At 40.4% G+C, this 16,375-nt stretch overlaps 1 protein-coding gene across 1 annotated transcript in view; it reads right to left on the bottom strand.

The window, feature by feature from the left end:
- Positions 1–3,187: 3,187 nt before the first annotated feature.
- LOC148021859 (endo-1,3;1,4-beta-D-glucanase-like) overlaps positions 3,188–16,375 on the bottom strand; it is a 171,665-nt gene continuing 158,477 nt past the window's right edge. The window contains exons 6-7 of the mRNA XM_087697384.1: positions 3,607–3,704; positions 3,188–3,525 (exon numbers count right to left, since the gene is read on the bottom strand). Coding sequence (XP_087553510.1) covers positions 3,385–3,525; positions 3,607–3,704 — 239 coding nt within the window. The 3' untranslated portion in view covers positions 3,188–3,384. The remainder of the gene's footprint in view (positions 3,526–3,606; positions 3,705–16,375) is intronic.

Below are 16,375 nucleotides of genomic sequence, written 5' to 3'. Positions count from 1 at the left end.
GAAGTAACCATCGGGCAATGCTTCTTGTAGCACAAGGTTTATCAATGAGATAGAGCAAAGCTTGATGGTCAACAAAGAAAGTAAAAGGCATAGCCAACAGATAATACCAAAACTTCTACACAGCAAACACCATGGCTAAACTTTCTCTCTCAATCGTGAAATAATTTATTTCAATGTCCATGAGTTGTCTACTAGCAAAACTTACTAAATAGTTTAGATTATATTCACCACGCTAGCACAACACCACTCCCATGGCAAAAGGAACTCGTAGTATTGACACGGTTGTCAAATACCTTTTCAATTCTTCATATGCATGTTGACATTCCTCGGTCCATTTGAATAATATCAGTAGTTTGTAGAGTGATCTAGTAATTAACGCATAGTTCAACACAAATTGCCTATAGTATCATGTATACCCTAGGAAGCAATAAACTCCCTTGTAGTTGGTTGATGGTGGAATGTCAACAATCACCTTGACTTTCGAGAAGTCAAAAGCAATGCCATTCTTGGACACCATGTAACCTAGGATGCATCCATGCTTCACCTAGAACTAGTACTTAAGGGGGTTCAATGAGAGACGATATAGTCTACATTGTTCAAAGACTATGTAGAGTTTTTCTAGGTGTTCTTTCCAACTCAAGTGAACACATGGGTCATCAACAAACACTTCTAACTCCCTCTAAAACATATCCTTGAAGATGGTACACATGAGCCATTGAAATGTGATTGGTGCATTAGTCAGCCCAAAGGACATGACTATATAGGCAAAGACACCCCATTCGGTAGTAAATGCGGTCTTATGCCTGTCACATTAAGATGCACTTGCACTTGATTGTAACCTGAGAAGCGATCCAAGAAACTGTAGGCTTCCTTATTGCCAACTACTCTTTTGAGCATATGCTCAATGTACGGCAGTGGATAGTTGTCTCTTTTCATAGCAACATTGGCTTTCTTATAGTTAACACATACACTGATTTTTATTTTCTTTTTTAGAACGACTACAATGGAAAAAACCCAGTCTGTGTGCTCAATTTCGTAGATGAATCTTGCTCTTAAGAGTTTTTCTATCCCCTGCTTGACCGCATGAGCATGATTGGGATTCATCAGATACAGTCGCTGCTTGATTGACATTGTATCAGGTGTCATGGGAATGTTATGAGTCACTATACTCCAATCCACTCCTTTCTACTCATCGAGCGACCAAGTGAAGATATCTATGTACTCTTGTAGAATACCAATGAGTCTTCCTTCTTCCTGCTCACTCAAGTAATCGGCTATAAAGACCGTCAAGTCGTCTCCTCTTTCTCAACCAAATTGACCTCTTCTCCCTTTGTGTGCTTTGCACTAGGGAATCAAGGTATCTGAGGGTCATTGTTTGAGCTTACTTCCGACTCAGAATTGAACTCTCCTTCGCTTAGAAGAGGGAGTGTCTCCTAGTGGTTGTAGCTCTGGACAGTGACTCCATTCTCAATAGGGGTATGGCACATGGCTAAACTAACCATGCTTCCTCATAACCTATCACCCCTACATGGTCTACCCAAGTGCAATCACACTCAGTTATGAAAACTCCTCTTTCGACTCTAGATGTGTGGGTACTCTCTACAACTTTGAGCCTACTCTAATCTACTCAATCACTTGACCATCCGTGTCGTTTTCTATGGTATCAGTCTCCTCTTCACCATCCTTGTTCGTAGAGTAGCAGTCTTTATACTCATCATCTGAATTGCCCTCATCTGACTACTTGTCATCTCTTAAGCCTCGATTCTCCGTTTCTTTATCATTGGTGGACTAAGGCCCAATTGTACATCAGGTTTACATCATGCACCTTGGTCCACCTCCACTTGGGTTTGCTCAATGGATCCTTGAGGGGTTTGAGATTATTGGCTGGGTTGACAGCTTGCTCATCCACCAAAAGTGCTCTACGATCTCATGAAGCTCTTGCTTATTGTTCGAAGGATATGGAATGCGATAGGGATGGGCCATTCACTAGGGCTTATGGCCATCATACATAGTAGTACCCAAGGTTTGTCCTTGGGTGTCCTTGGGCTCACCGATTTATTTAGTAGCTTTTTCGCATTCCTCATTGTCCAAGAATGGTAGATCGTTTCATATCCAATACATTAATTAAAATGTGAAAATATATAATGTGACATAGTGAACCTCATATTATAATATTAATGAATGTTATTGATATTCTATTAAAACGTCACTTTATTAAAAAATTAGTAATATATTTTTTGCATCATGTATATATGTGCATGTTCACATCACAAAAGCAATGGGGATAGTCAACATGAGTGACCATTATTGGATTTTTGTGTCCATATATGTTTATGAGCTTGAGAGGTTGGTTATGGAGAATGATACCTTAAAGTGCTTATGTCCATGTGTGAGAGAATCTGTGTGGAGAGAAAAAGAGAGCAAGATGGACACAAGCTAGATACAAAAGAGCATGATATTCATATTAATAGTGTGTTAAGAGTGATTGTTGCAATGGAGGATAAAAGCTCTTTTATGGGCTGATACAAGATTATTTTGCTTATATCAATGGTAGACTTCATAGTTGCATGTATACACCTATATAAATGTGCGATTTGTGTGGCCTCATAAGCTCACGTTTGTCTCTTTGGTTTTTCCCCTCATCTCTCTCTCTCTCTCTCTCTCTCTCTCTCTCTCTCGCTCCATGTGAATGTATGTACATACAATTACGCACGCATGCACGTGTGTGTGTGTGTGTGTGTGCACATGTAATAAGTGTGTTTCCATTTGTGTCATCTCATAAGTGTATCATTCCCCGTAAAAATATGCACAATTGGTATGAAGGTTTCCTCGTAAAAATATGCTAGACTAAAATTTCAAGCACTAATTTTCCTCTCAACCCAAGCATATGAAATCAACCTTTGTATAATTACTACTCTTGATTTTGTTTCTAATTCTTTATACACCTTTGTTCTAATAACACTTTTATCATAATTTATAACACTTTCTATGTTTGCTAGGCCACAATCGACTCATCGACATGCTAACATGGTGTCTACCATTTTCCATAGTATTAATACATTTACTCTTCCTTGGACTCCTAAAGCTTACATAGTCTCACTTCCTTTGACATGCTAAGTCATGCATGCTTCTATTGCCTCCTGAATCCTAATAACACACATGATCTCACATGACATGTATTGCATACTTAACTAAGAACCTTTCTATGCATTGCGTACTTCATTAAGAAGCTTTACATGACATTATATTACCATCTTACCATTCATATTATCCACAGGCAATTTCAAGAAATCACCATGCTGAGTTAGATCTTGTATGCTCAGGACAAGGGAAGAGCAAGTGCTGCATTGATGCCTCCATATATACAGGAGCCACTCCTGTAAGCTAATGCAAGAACTTCCCAAACCATTCAAGGATTTTATGATGTGCCTCCTCAGCTCTTTCAACAGCTTTCTCATCATTGATGTCATAACGGATAGTCCAGCCATGGGCAACACCTGGATATATATGCACAAAACTTTCCACCTGCAAATCCAAAATGCAAATGAGGTAACTTGTAGCCAGAATCTTGCACGAGTTCATCTTTGATCAAAGCTTCTGCAATACCTCCTTTGTTCTCAAAACTTCTTCGAATTGTTTGGTAAGGTCTGGAGGTGTTATTTTATCAAATTCTGCTGCAAGAATTGCCAAGGGAATTCTAATAGCTGCAAGGACAGTAACCCAAACATCAATGAAATATTGAACAAGAAATAACTAGCATTTAGGTCAGGGTTAGACAGAATCAGGAGGCCATGCTTTTTCATACACTACTAATAACACATAATGTGGGTCTAACTTAGACCAAGATGATCCCACATCAGCCCACAAACAGGGTCAACTACTAGGGTGAAGGGCCAACCACATTATGCAAACAACATGAACTGGGGAGATTTTGTGTTTTTTCTCTAAGAGGAATTTGGCCATAAAGTTGGATTGAGGGAGGTAAAACAATCCAATATTGGAGTTCTTCTACGATTTATAGTTTCAATTTTGAACACATGATCAGTAGCACTACAGTTTAGCAGATCAATGAATTGCTCATCACCACAGATTTCCACCACACTTGGCCTTTCTAGAGACCCCGGGTGGTATTGCCTTTCTGGACAAGCCAATCCTTATCACAAATAAGCAAATGATATATTTGATTCGCAGAAGCACGACCCAAAAGGAGTCTACCAATCCTGCCAAGGGGCCTCTTGGTCCAAAGAGGGGAGAGGCTGCATGGCCCGTAAATAGGTGGAGATGGCATTCCACAAATTGTAGTAGCCTCGGGGGACATGAAAGTAGCGTCGAGCCAATCTGAAGGGCATAACCCTACTAACAAGTAGAAGAGCATCAGCACCAAATGATTGAAGGATTTTTCCAAGTCCAACTAAATGAGCACCATATCTTACTTCGTGTATTGAGCATAATCTATTCCCATTTGGACATTCAAAATTTTATGCAGGATATTGCGTCCTTTGATAAATCCATACTGGGCAAGTCGAATAATATCCAGAAGATATTTATGAAGTCTGTTAACTAGGACTTTGGTAAAAATCTTATACATAGACCCCATCAAGAAGATTGGTCACCAATGCTGCTTAGCGGATGGCACTCTAGGAATCAATTTAATCAAACCCTCCTTCCAAGAGGTCGACATGTGTCTGGTTGTTCAAATTCGCTCGTATAAAGCTATCAAAGGTGCAGCCAAGTGAGTGGCATATGTCTCCAAAAACTCATTGGTGATACCATCCCACCCCAGGCTCTTGTCTTTAGGCAAGTACAAGAGGACATCCATGACCTCATCTTGTGTAATGTCCATATCCAAAATGTTGGCAACCTCTAATGTAACTTGATCTTTAACTAGATCACAAAATAATGAATGAGCCGCACCGATTGCATGAGAAACAGAGGATTACAAACCAAGCAAGTCCATGAAATAGGTTCTGCACATTTGGCATTCGCACAATTCCTCGGATCTATGATCATTTTACTATTGGAATTGCTCACACGGACCACATTCTCTCTAGCAAAGGAGGCATGAAGGCCGCAATATAACTTATGCGACTGACAATTATTATCTTGCAAACCCTTTGATAGTGTAGCAAGTTTGGCCTACTAGTATGATCTCTTTTGAAAAGTATTAACAAGTTGTGCCAACCTTGTGGGAATGGAAAGAAAAAGGAGATCACGTGGTGAATCCATCAAAATAGAATGTGTCAGAGCCAGAGTTGCTTGGCAGCTTGCAACCTTCGCCTGCATAGGGTGGCTTGATGTATTCCATATATGCCCTATGACTGTTTGCACATTGCATATCAACTGATCAAGGAAACCTGCCTCCTAGGATGGAAGATTCAATAGAAATTAATGTGGCAACTATTGCATATAGTCATCAAATATCTCATGACAAAGGAAGGAGTTGACACACAACGAGAGCTTACTCAAAAGGGCTCGAAAAGGACCCACTAGATGCATATGCATCTCAAATACTATGGAGAAGTGATCAGAGAGAACATAGCCTTGCAATACCCTGATTTCCAAAACCTTCGGTAAAAAGGAATCATCATGCATATTGTAGAGCCGATCCAAGCAGCTCCAAGTTTCTAGGCATTGTGCCGAATGAAAAGTGTAGCCATGGTCTAGGGGAGATAGCCAAGACCAAAGATCTTGTTTCAAAGCTACCGAAGTGAAGGCATTCTAGTCTTGGCATGCTAGGCCATCCATGAGTCCATGTCTTGAAGTTGAATGCGATGGGTCCACTCACACATTAAAATCTCCCACGATGAATCCAAGCCTTTCAACAGAGAGACATGCTGTCAACTCTCGCCATGAGTTGCTACGACCATGCACATCATTGGGAGCATAGAGACCCACCAGCCATAACATTTCCCCTTCATGCATGATTTCCACAACTATAAATCTACCAAATACATCCCTCTCGATCACTACCAATTGAAATTTCTCTTTGACAATTAGCAAAACACCAGAATTGGCTCCCTCGTACACAAAACATCCAAGGCATTAGAGTGTTAAGGCTTGCCACATAGCATGTTGCTTGCCACATGAACAAATGCCTCAAACATATCATGTGGTGATTTTCATGATGAGATAGGGGATCAAGGATAGGGTTGCAGCCGCCTCTCTACAGCTTTATTTGCCAAAAGAGCTAGAACATCCTCATCTAGAAAACCTGCCTGCAAAGAGCAAGCATTTGTCCCATTACCATGTGCTTTTGAGGTTGTGGGCTTATCCACATCAACTATGCTATTGTGCATGTATCTATGGTCCCATGGAGTAATGACCTTACTAGCTTTAAACACTTAGGGGGCACATGTAATGAGTCTTTTCGGGCCTTAGGAATAGATGTTGCCTTGAAGCTTGAAGGTGCACCGCCTCCACCTTGGGACAAAGACCTGTCCTTACGGCGCACATAAGTACATAGGGCATCCCGTGTGTCCTTTGCCCTGATTTCCCTCTGCAAGCTGAGCATCTATATGCATAGCAGTACCATCCTATTGAACAACGGGAACCTCATTTGCTTGTGTTGTCCCCTCTTTAGCTTCAAAACATTCTACTATAAAGTGACCCAATTTTGAAGCAATGTCCTACAAAGGCTCCCCATTTGAGACCGAAATGTAGTGTGTGCAAACCAAGGGAATTGACCCGTAGCTAGGTGAAGTGCTTGCGAGGTGTGTTTCAAAGCATGCACATTCCATTTCTATTGATTGCTCACACAACCTCTCTCTCTCTCTCTCTCTCTCTCTCTCTCCGTGTGTGTGTGTGTGTGAAGAAGTTTGAATTAATGAATTGAAATATTTATGAAGGGCCTTTGGGCCAACCAAGCAAACTCCAAGACAAGTACCAAAAAAACACATGGAGCCAAAAGGCTACAAAAAACCAAGGGCTACAATAACAAAAGAAGGGGATCATGAAGCAAGTGCAACTGAGGTGGTGCAGATGGTATCCAACAAAAACCATGGAACTAACTTGCTACTATTAAACATTTTTTAACATGGCCCAGTCCGCACATGACCACGAATATCTAAGGCTGAAACAAAAATAAATCCATTGTGTCTCCACCAAAGCCAAAGACCAATCCACAAAAAATGAAAAACGTGAGCATGCTTTGGCTGTAAAGTGGCCATGGACCCAAACCCAAGAATGAATGATCGTACATTGACATGTCACTGAAGTCCATACTCTGGAAGCGAAACCCCAAACCTATCTTGCAACTTAGCAAGAAATAAAAATATAAGCAAGAGTTTGCTCACATGTAGTATAGAAGATACATCTACCACAAAAGATCTTATGAGAGTGTAGCATATGCGTTGTGGGTAGAACCCAAATCAAAACCATCCATATAAAAACCTTCCCCTAGTATAAAAACTTAGACCTCCACCATTGAAGCAACCAATTACACCACTTTACTATCCTTAGAAGTCCAAAATTTATTCACTTCCTCAATCATCCATCTCTTATCCTCAACCATCTTGAAATAAACATGATTAATTGATTGTGTTAGAAAAGCATATTCATGGTATAGCTTAGGGCAATCGTCTCCTTGTCGAGCATGGTGTGTATATCATGCTTCTCTAGTGTGATGTTTGGAATGAGTTTCACCTTCTCTATGTTAATCTTATCAATATTTACCTATGTTTTGCTTGACATATAGCAAAAAAATCTTTCATCTTTAAATTTGGTATTCAAGAGTCAAAGACTATAAGCTATTAGAAAAATATAAATATAATCCCCTATGCTGGCTCGAGATGAATGGTGTTTCTCCCAAGCAATTGGAGGTTGCAATGACTAAAAGTCCAACCTCTCTAACTCAGCAATGGTAAGCTTATTCCTTTTCTTTGTATGGAAAAGGACCCAAGTATTCTAGTTTCTCTCACAAGGGCATAGCTATAGTCTTGTGAGAACACTCATATAGCAATTTGTTTCTATAAATCATCATGCAAATAGAAACACAAACGCAGCCATAAGAATCAAACTATGCAATGATAATAAATTACATAGATGACATTATATATAATAAAGGATTCTTGGGGTTGCAAGATACCAATGTGGGCACATGATTTTCATACTTTATCCACCATGAGACTAGCTGAAGTTGAGCCTCTCTTAACTTTGCAATCTCTCTACCACAATGCAAGCTCTCATTATGGAATGTTAGGATATCATCATTAATCCTTTGAAGTATGGACACATCAACACTTGTCACCTTTGTGATATACTCCATGAATCCCTCCTCTAGCTCTACACTCACATCTGCTCATTATCTCGCCAAAGAGGATACAAGACATAGGCCATTGCATGAATTGTTCTATAAAAGCAATTCGATCACCTCTCCCACACAACTATAATTTGAGCAATCCTAAAGATGTCAACATTGAACAAACATGTGAAATATCAATTCAAGAATGGTTATTCACATCATGTATGTAATATTGATTTGCAAAATAAAGAGTTACTTGTTTAAGGGCATTCCTCATTAAAGGAGACCCATGGTGCTACCCTCCATCTCAATGATATGTTGCACTGTGTATGTTGAGCTAGAGTGCTGACTGAATGCGAGATTGGAATGAGCAATGACAGAGCTGAGAGTTGAGAGAATCAGAGTTAGAGTGTACGAGTATGTTGCACTATATACATAATAAAAATGTATTTATATGTTAGGGTACAAGTAAAGGGTATGTTCACACCCCGTAAGTTTATACACACGTGGTAAATGGGAGTTTACACCCAAAGGGGCTTTACACCCAACAACCTCCCACTTAAAGGGCCGAAGTGGTGCCTTTAAACTATCCAACTCCCACTACTCGAATGCAATGCTTGTACTGAGCCTTTGCAAGGCTTTTAGTGAGAACATCTACAGGGTTATCTTGATTTTTGACCTTAGTCAATGTGACAAGGCCATCATCCAAGACTTGTCGAATAAAATGCTACTGAACATCTATGTGTTTGGTACGTGCATGAAACATGGAATTTTTAGCCGAACATACTACACTAGCTATCACAACCAAGCACTGGAGTACGTGAAGAGAGACCAAAATTCTTGACCAAACAGCCAAGCCAAATAGCTTCTTTAGAAGCTTCTCTGGCTGAAATATATTCAGCCTCACTGCTACAATTTTCTGCAACCTCGAACACTATGAAATAGCTCCACTAGCCAAAGGAATGACAGACCCACTAGTAGACTTTCTAGTGTCAAGATCTCTTGCTATGTCTGAATCACAAAATCCCTACAGTTGTAATGTACCCTTTCCATAGCATATACAGTTGACTTATGTACCTTTTTAAGTATCTAAAGATACATTCTACCGCTTCCCAATGTGGTTTGCCAGGATTAGACATGAATCTACTAACAACTTCCACTGCATGAGCAATGTCTGGATGAGTTGCAACCATGCATAGAGACAGGGAACGCCCGTTCCAGTACATAGGAATGGATTAATGCATTCTGGGAGGTACGAGCCTAGGAAACACTAGCAAAACATTCCTTGTCCCGTTCCCTGGCTGTTCCCTCCCGTTCCAGGGTCATTCCCTGTTTGGAACGGCAGTTCCAGCAACAAATTTTTATTTATTTTTAAACGGATCATCCACCTCTATCGCCCACTACTCCCACCTGTTGCCCGTAGTCTACTTCCGCGCCTGCTCCCGTCCACCTCTCGCCCGCCTGTGCCGCTTCTCCCCGCTTGTGCCACTTCTCCCGCTTATCGCCCGCCTACTCCCACATCTCCTTGCCTCTCTCCCATTGCTCTGCCTGTTGCCTGCTTGCTCCCGCTTCACTCGTCTGCTCCACCTGCCACATCTACCTTGCCTAGGCCCTGCCTGCTCCCGCTTGCCTCTCTCGCCTTTCCCATCTACCTCGCATGCGGCCCACCTCTCTTGCCTGCTTGGCCTAACTCCCGTTCCGCAATTAGGTGAGGTCCGAGGAATCTTGATTCTCGACACTCGTGTTGAAATTTTGGCTGAAATTTCTGCAATTTCATTGAACTTTCAACTTTGGTTGAAATTTCTGTAATTTCATTGAACTTTGACACATGGATGTTGAAATTTTGGCTGCAAATTTCTGTAATTTCATTGAAGTTTACTAATTATTTATCACTTCTATATAGATGGCAGTATTGACATCTATGGGATCTTCATCATCCTCAGTAGGTACTTCATCAACAACTGGACGAAGTCGAAGCACTACTTGGTCATGGTGGGATGAGGTAGATACAGGGGTGCCATTGAGAGGTGGAGGGGCTTGCCCTTGGAAATGAAAACTTTGCTCTTATGCTTGCACTAGTGGGGCTGATAAAGTGAGAGCCCATCTTCTACATGAGGAGGAGAAAGAGGTGCGTTTTTGAACCAATGTATCAATTGAGAAAAGGTAGGAGTTACTTGACCGCATAGCCACTTCTATGGGAAATTCACATGCCAGGAGGACGCCAAATATAGCAGTGGATCCAATGCCATGGACTCCAAGGCCAGCAGGGCATGGTGCTTCATGCAGAAGACCACCATGATTAGTGGTTGTTAAGAAGAGTGCTAGGGTTTGCACTGAGGACACACAGAGTGTACGACCACGAAAGAAACACAAAGACACAGACACAGACACAAAGGGTAAAACTCAAACCCTAAACGCAAACTTCAAAACTCAAACGCAAACATGAATGTAAGAGTGTACAGTGTGCTCAAGGGTAGAGCAATGTCGAAGTGTAACGTCCACCAAAGACGGATCCCAAGTCTGTGACCACCAGTCGGAGTGGAGTGTTGAATAGTGAATGGCAGCAGGCTGGTCACCAAAACGGAGCAGTCTGGAGGCTCAAAACTAGTAAACGCAGCAGTGTACCACCGATCAGGGGCTGAAAACTGTGCACAGTCTGTTGTAAACAGCAGGCTGAAACAGTGTTTGAGAGTGTTAGGGCCTGCAATGCTGAAAATGCAGGCTGGCTGACCCTGGAGGGATGATGGACAGCAGGCTGAACAGCAATCTGGGACAATTTGGAGCAATCACCAGCAACTGAGAGCTGTCGCCTACAGCCAAGGTTGTCACATCCGATGGCGTCCGATAAGTACACTCCTGTTATATTAATAAGGTAAATTACAGGAAACAGGCACGAGGGATTACTGTCCGGGGGCCTTGGGCGCCCGAACGGGGTTTAGGGGAGCCTAGAATTAAAGAGAGTCCAGGAATAGTAGGACTCACCAACAAGTGACGGCTGGCAATCGGATTACGATGAAAGTTACTAGCAATAACTAGGCAAGGTTGGGAAGAAAAAAAAGATCTCGTGCCCTTTGAGTGTCAGACTGTATTCCTCTAGAATTTTGCTTCATCCTTCATTGGCTTAACATTGGTATCAGAGCCGCCATCGCATCTTGCTAGAGTCGTCAGATCCTGATCTTGCTAGTTATTCACGAAGTCTTTTCCAGACGTTTTCGAGGGTCAGGTGATTAAGCGCAAAGGCCAGGCGATTTGACGGGCACGTCATCCGTCAGTCGTTTAAAGTTGCCGGAGGAAGTTGTAAGCCATGGTCGTGTGACGTCACGAAAAGTGTGACACGCAGCAGGGAGACGAAAAGCGTGAGGCGACTGCTGTGAGTCGTAACGTAAAGCATGAGATGGTATTTCAAATCCTACACGTCACACGGCTGTCTTCGAAGAGCAATTTTACAGCAAATTCGTCTCCACCCGACTAAAGCCAGGAGCTAAATTCGTTACCAGCTGATTGAAGTCAGTCGGACCCATTTTATACATAGAAGATATACTAGTGGTTCACGTGATTGTTCCGTTTCTGCCAAAGAACTTCATTTCCAGCGTGACCGGTTTAGTCCGGGAAGACAAAAATTGTTCCTTACTCTTCGGGCTTATTAATAAAACCAACAACAGTTGCCCTGTCATTATAACCATGGAAGTACTTTACTTTGTATGCAAATTTCTTATCTTTGCTTTCCAATTCCAGTGTATTAATGGCAGAAAAAGGGAAAGAGGGAGTAATGGAAGGTTCTAGTTCAGGGGACCACCCTATGGTAGATCCCCATGAAACGGAGATGCAAGAAGAACAGTGGGAAGAATTCTTTGCTACACGAGAACAATTTGATGATCTTACTCCTCGTGTGCAGGCTCAGGGGGTTCAAATGGAATTTTTAACTCAAACACTCACTGAAATAAAATCTCAATTAACTTTATTATTAGAAAGGGATAAAAATAAGATAGAAACCTCGGATATCCCATCTTCATCGAAAGATTTAGATGTGACTATGCGAGATCCTAAGGAACTCCACCACAAGTTGAGGGATGATCCAGTTCTAAAAGATATGAAACCCCCTTAGTTTCACGGGGAGGAAAAAGATAGAAATAAAGATACAATCTTTAATTTTCTCCAAAAATGGGAAGATTTACATAAACTTACAAATACTCCACCACATCTCCAAGCACTGGAGACTAGTTTAACTTTGGGGCCCAAAGCGTATAAATGGTGGCGAACTTTAAAGGAGACAAATAAAATACCTGAAACTTGGGCTCAATTTGAATCCGTCTTTTTGAAAGAATTCCTTCCTAAAAATGAAATGGAAAGAAATTGGGAAGATTGGGATTATGTCAGACAAAAGGGAAGACCCCTGCTGACATATTTGGAGGAATATCGTGAGATAATACTCAAATTGGAAGGAATAGATGAATTTCAAAAGACAAGAGGATTCATTAGGGGACTAGATAAAGCCTATAAAAAGGAAGTAAAAATGAGTTTACCTAAGACACTGGAAGAGGCAATTAAATTTGCATTAATCAATGAAGATAGTATACATCCAAGTACACTCACTAGTCTCACTGATACGAAGCCCAAGTCTAAGGAATTGGAAACCTCAAAATTTGTGGGTAAATTTAAAAGGAAAATGCCATTTTTAAAGGGTAAAAAACAACCTTTTGAAAAGAAACAATATGTAAGGCCAAAGTTAAGTCCATACGACTTTGATAAGGCCAAAAAAAAAAAGTTGTGTTTCAATTGCCTATCCCCTAACCATGCTGCTTGGAATTGCCCTCAAAGGAAAAAGGGGGAAGACAAAGGAAAATATAAGGACAAGGGCAAGGGAAAAGAAAAACAAATCCATGTAGTGTAGATCTTAGAATTCAAGGAGCATGAAAGGTATAAACCTTTAGAGGTCTTGCACATGGATGTACAACACAAGTGTTGTATGTCAACTTCTATGTGGCAGCCTACCTTTGGCCCACATGATTTAGTTAGTGTATGGATTGATAGCTGGAAAGAGGGTTAGAGTCATGATTGATGACTCTGCTACACATAATTTTATAAATTAAGCACTTGTCAAAAAATTAAAACTTCCCCAACAAAAGAGTGGGCATCAATATGTTGTTCGTATGATGCAAGGTCATTATAATAAAATATGGGATACAATGGTATCCAATTTGGAAATTGAGATTCAAGGATATAAAGATAAACTTGATTTCCAAATTATGAACATGGAAAGAGCCGATATTGCTCTAGGGAGGGAGTGGCTATGGGGATTGGAACCATCCTTAAAATATAGTTATCATCATAATACACTGGAATTTGAAAGGGATGGTAAGACTTTTGTCATTCAAGGTGAACATGAAGTATTTGATAATCATTTGTTGTGTTCCACTGAGGTTCAGAAGCTGATAAAGAAGGAAGCTTGTGAGGTATATATGTTATGGTCTCTTCCTGTACAAAATACTTTTACTTTCTGTAATATTAAACAACAATTTTCTTATGTTTGTGAGTTGAATGTAAATAATGAATTAAGTAGTTTGTTAGATGACTTTAAAGATGTGTTTCCTTCTGATTTACCAAGTGGCCTTCCACCAGATAGGGGTGATATAAATCACCCAATTGACACAAATAAGAATACTCACCCTATTTCTAAACCACCTTATAAGTTAAGTGAAATACAACACCAAGAAGTTAAAAGACAAATTAAGGATTACCTTGATAAAGGGTTTATACAACCCAGTAATTCACCTTGGGCTTCGCTAATTTTATTAGTAAAGAAAAAAGATGGTTCTATGCGACTTTGTGTTGATTATAGAGCACTTAATAAAATAACGGTGAAGAATAAATTTCCTATGCCTAGAATGGAAGATCTTTTTGATCAATTACAAGGGGCAAAATTCTTCACAAAGATAGATTTAAGATCAGGCTATCACCAAGTAAGAATTAAGGCACAAGATGTTCCTAAGACAGCATTTCGTACTAGATACGGGCATTATGATTTTTTGGTGATGCCTTTTGGCCTCACTAATGCACCAGCTACCTTTATGAAGCTGATGAATAGTGTCTTACGGCCCTATCTAGGACATTTTGTAGTAGTCTTCTTGGATGATATCTTGATCTTTAGTAAATCAAAAGAAGAACATTTAGAACACTTACAATTGGTATTCCAACTGTTAAGAACACATTCCCTTCATGTGAAGAAAACTAAATGTGAATTTTTCGCAAAAGAGGTTAAATATTTGGGACATATTATCTCGAAAGAGGGAATCAAGATGGATCCAGAAAAAGTGAGGGCAATTATTGAATGGCCATCTCCAAGGAACCTGGAAGATTTGCAGATCTTCCTAGATTTATCTCGATTTTATCGTAGATTCATTCGAGATTATGCCAAAATAGCTGTTCCAATGACAGACCAACTTAAAGGGAAAGGAAAGAGCTTTAATTGGGGAACAGACCAAAATGAAAGTTTTCAAAAACTTAAGGTAGCTATTACTACAGCTCCAGTATTATTAATTGTCGATCCCAATAAACCATTTGTGGTTGAAGCCGATGCCAGTGATAAGGCAATAGGCGCAGTCTTATTACAAGAAGGTCGACCAGTTGCTTTTGAAAGCAAGAAATTAGACCGTGCAAAACAGAATTATTCTGTTTATGAGAGGGAGCTGTATGCAATAATACATGCAATGAAGAAATGGAGACAGTATTTGTACGGTGCCAAACTTTTGATTTTATCGGATCATGAAAGCATTAAGTGGCTTAATGATCAACCAGATTTACACGGGCGTAAAGCCAGATGGGCCGAACTCCTCCAAGAGTTCGACTATGAGATAAGATATAGAAAAGGAAAGTATAATATAGTAGCTGATGCACTCAGTAGAATGCCCATCATAAATAAATTGAGTTTTACTCAGTTCACTTCTGACTTTGCTTGAATCTTAAAAAGGGAAATGCCAGGTTGATCCGGCATATTCCAATATATGGGAAGCAATAAGAAAAGGGGATCCAAATGAAAGTGCTTCTACTGAGGAAGGAATATCTGAAGATGTTCAACAAGGAAATGGAGCATCAGGGGTTGCTCAAACCGGATTCAAGTGGAAGAATTTTACCATTGATAATGGTTATTTACTCTACAAGGGTAGGGTATGTGTCTTGAAAGATACAGAAATTAGGCGCCAGATACTCATTGAGTGTCATGATACCCCTAGCGCGGGACATCCAGGAGTTAATACGACTTATAGTCTTATTAAAAGGCAGTTCTATTGGCCTGGAATGAATAAGGACGTCCTTGACTATGTGGTCAAATGTAATAAATGCCAGGTTAATAAAGCTGAAAGATTGAAAATGGGAGGACTTCTCCATCCACTAGAGATTCCTTCAGGAAAATTGGAGAGTATCTCCATGGATTTTATTGTTGCATTACCCAGAACACAGAGGGGGCACAACTCTGTGTGGGTGATTGTGGATAGGTTAACCAAAATGGCTAGGTTCATTCCAACTTCAACTGATGTTAAAACACCAGAATTGGCTAGATTGTTCGTAGAGAACATATACCGATTGTATGGCCTTCCTGCAAATATAGTTTCTGATCGGGATAGAAAATTTGATAGTCAATTTTGGCGTGCAGTATTTAGGAAATTGGATACTAAACTTAGCATGAGTACGGCGGATCACCCGCAAACTGATGGGCAAACTCAAAGGGTTAACCAAATCCTTGAAGATATGCTTAGGGCATATGTAAGTAAAAGGCAAACTAATTGGGAAGAGTATCTACCGATAGCAGAGTTTGCATATAATAGTGCCAACCACTCTTCCACTGGATATAGTCCATTTATGTTAATGTATGGATTTCAGCCCAGAGCTCCTTATGCAGTCCTACTGCATAAGGAAAAGGTTCAGGCAGCCAAGGATTTTTTGAAGGATATGAATAATATGTTAAAATTTGCTCAAGAAAATATTAAAAAAGCTTAAAATCAAGCTAGAGCATATGCAGATCCTCACCGAAGAGACATCTCCTTTGAAGAAGGAGAATTGGTCTATCTTAAGGTGCCTGAACAAATCAAAACCATGAAAACACGACAATGTCCAAAGCTTTCACCCAGGTATTGTGGTCCT

The sequence above is a fragment of the Lygodium microphyllum genome, chromosome 17 (assembly GCF_053477565.2).
Source record: "Lygodium microphyllum isolate KBCC chromosome 17, Lygodium_microphyllum_v1.1.10, whole genome shotgun sequence".
Classification (NCBI taxonomy): domain Eukaryota; kingdom Viridiplantae; phylum Streptophyta; class Polypodiopsida; order Schizaeales; family Lygodiaceae; genus Lygodium; species Lygodium microphyllum.
This window is presented reverse-complemented; position numbering and strand designations above follow the sequence as displayed.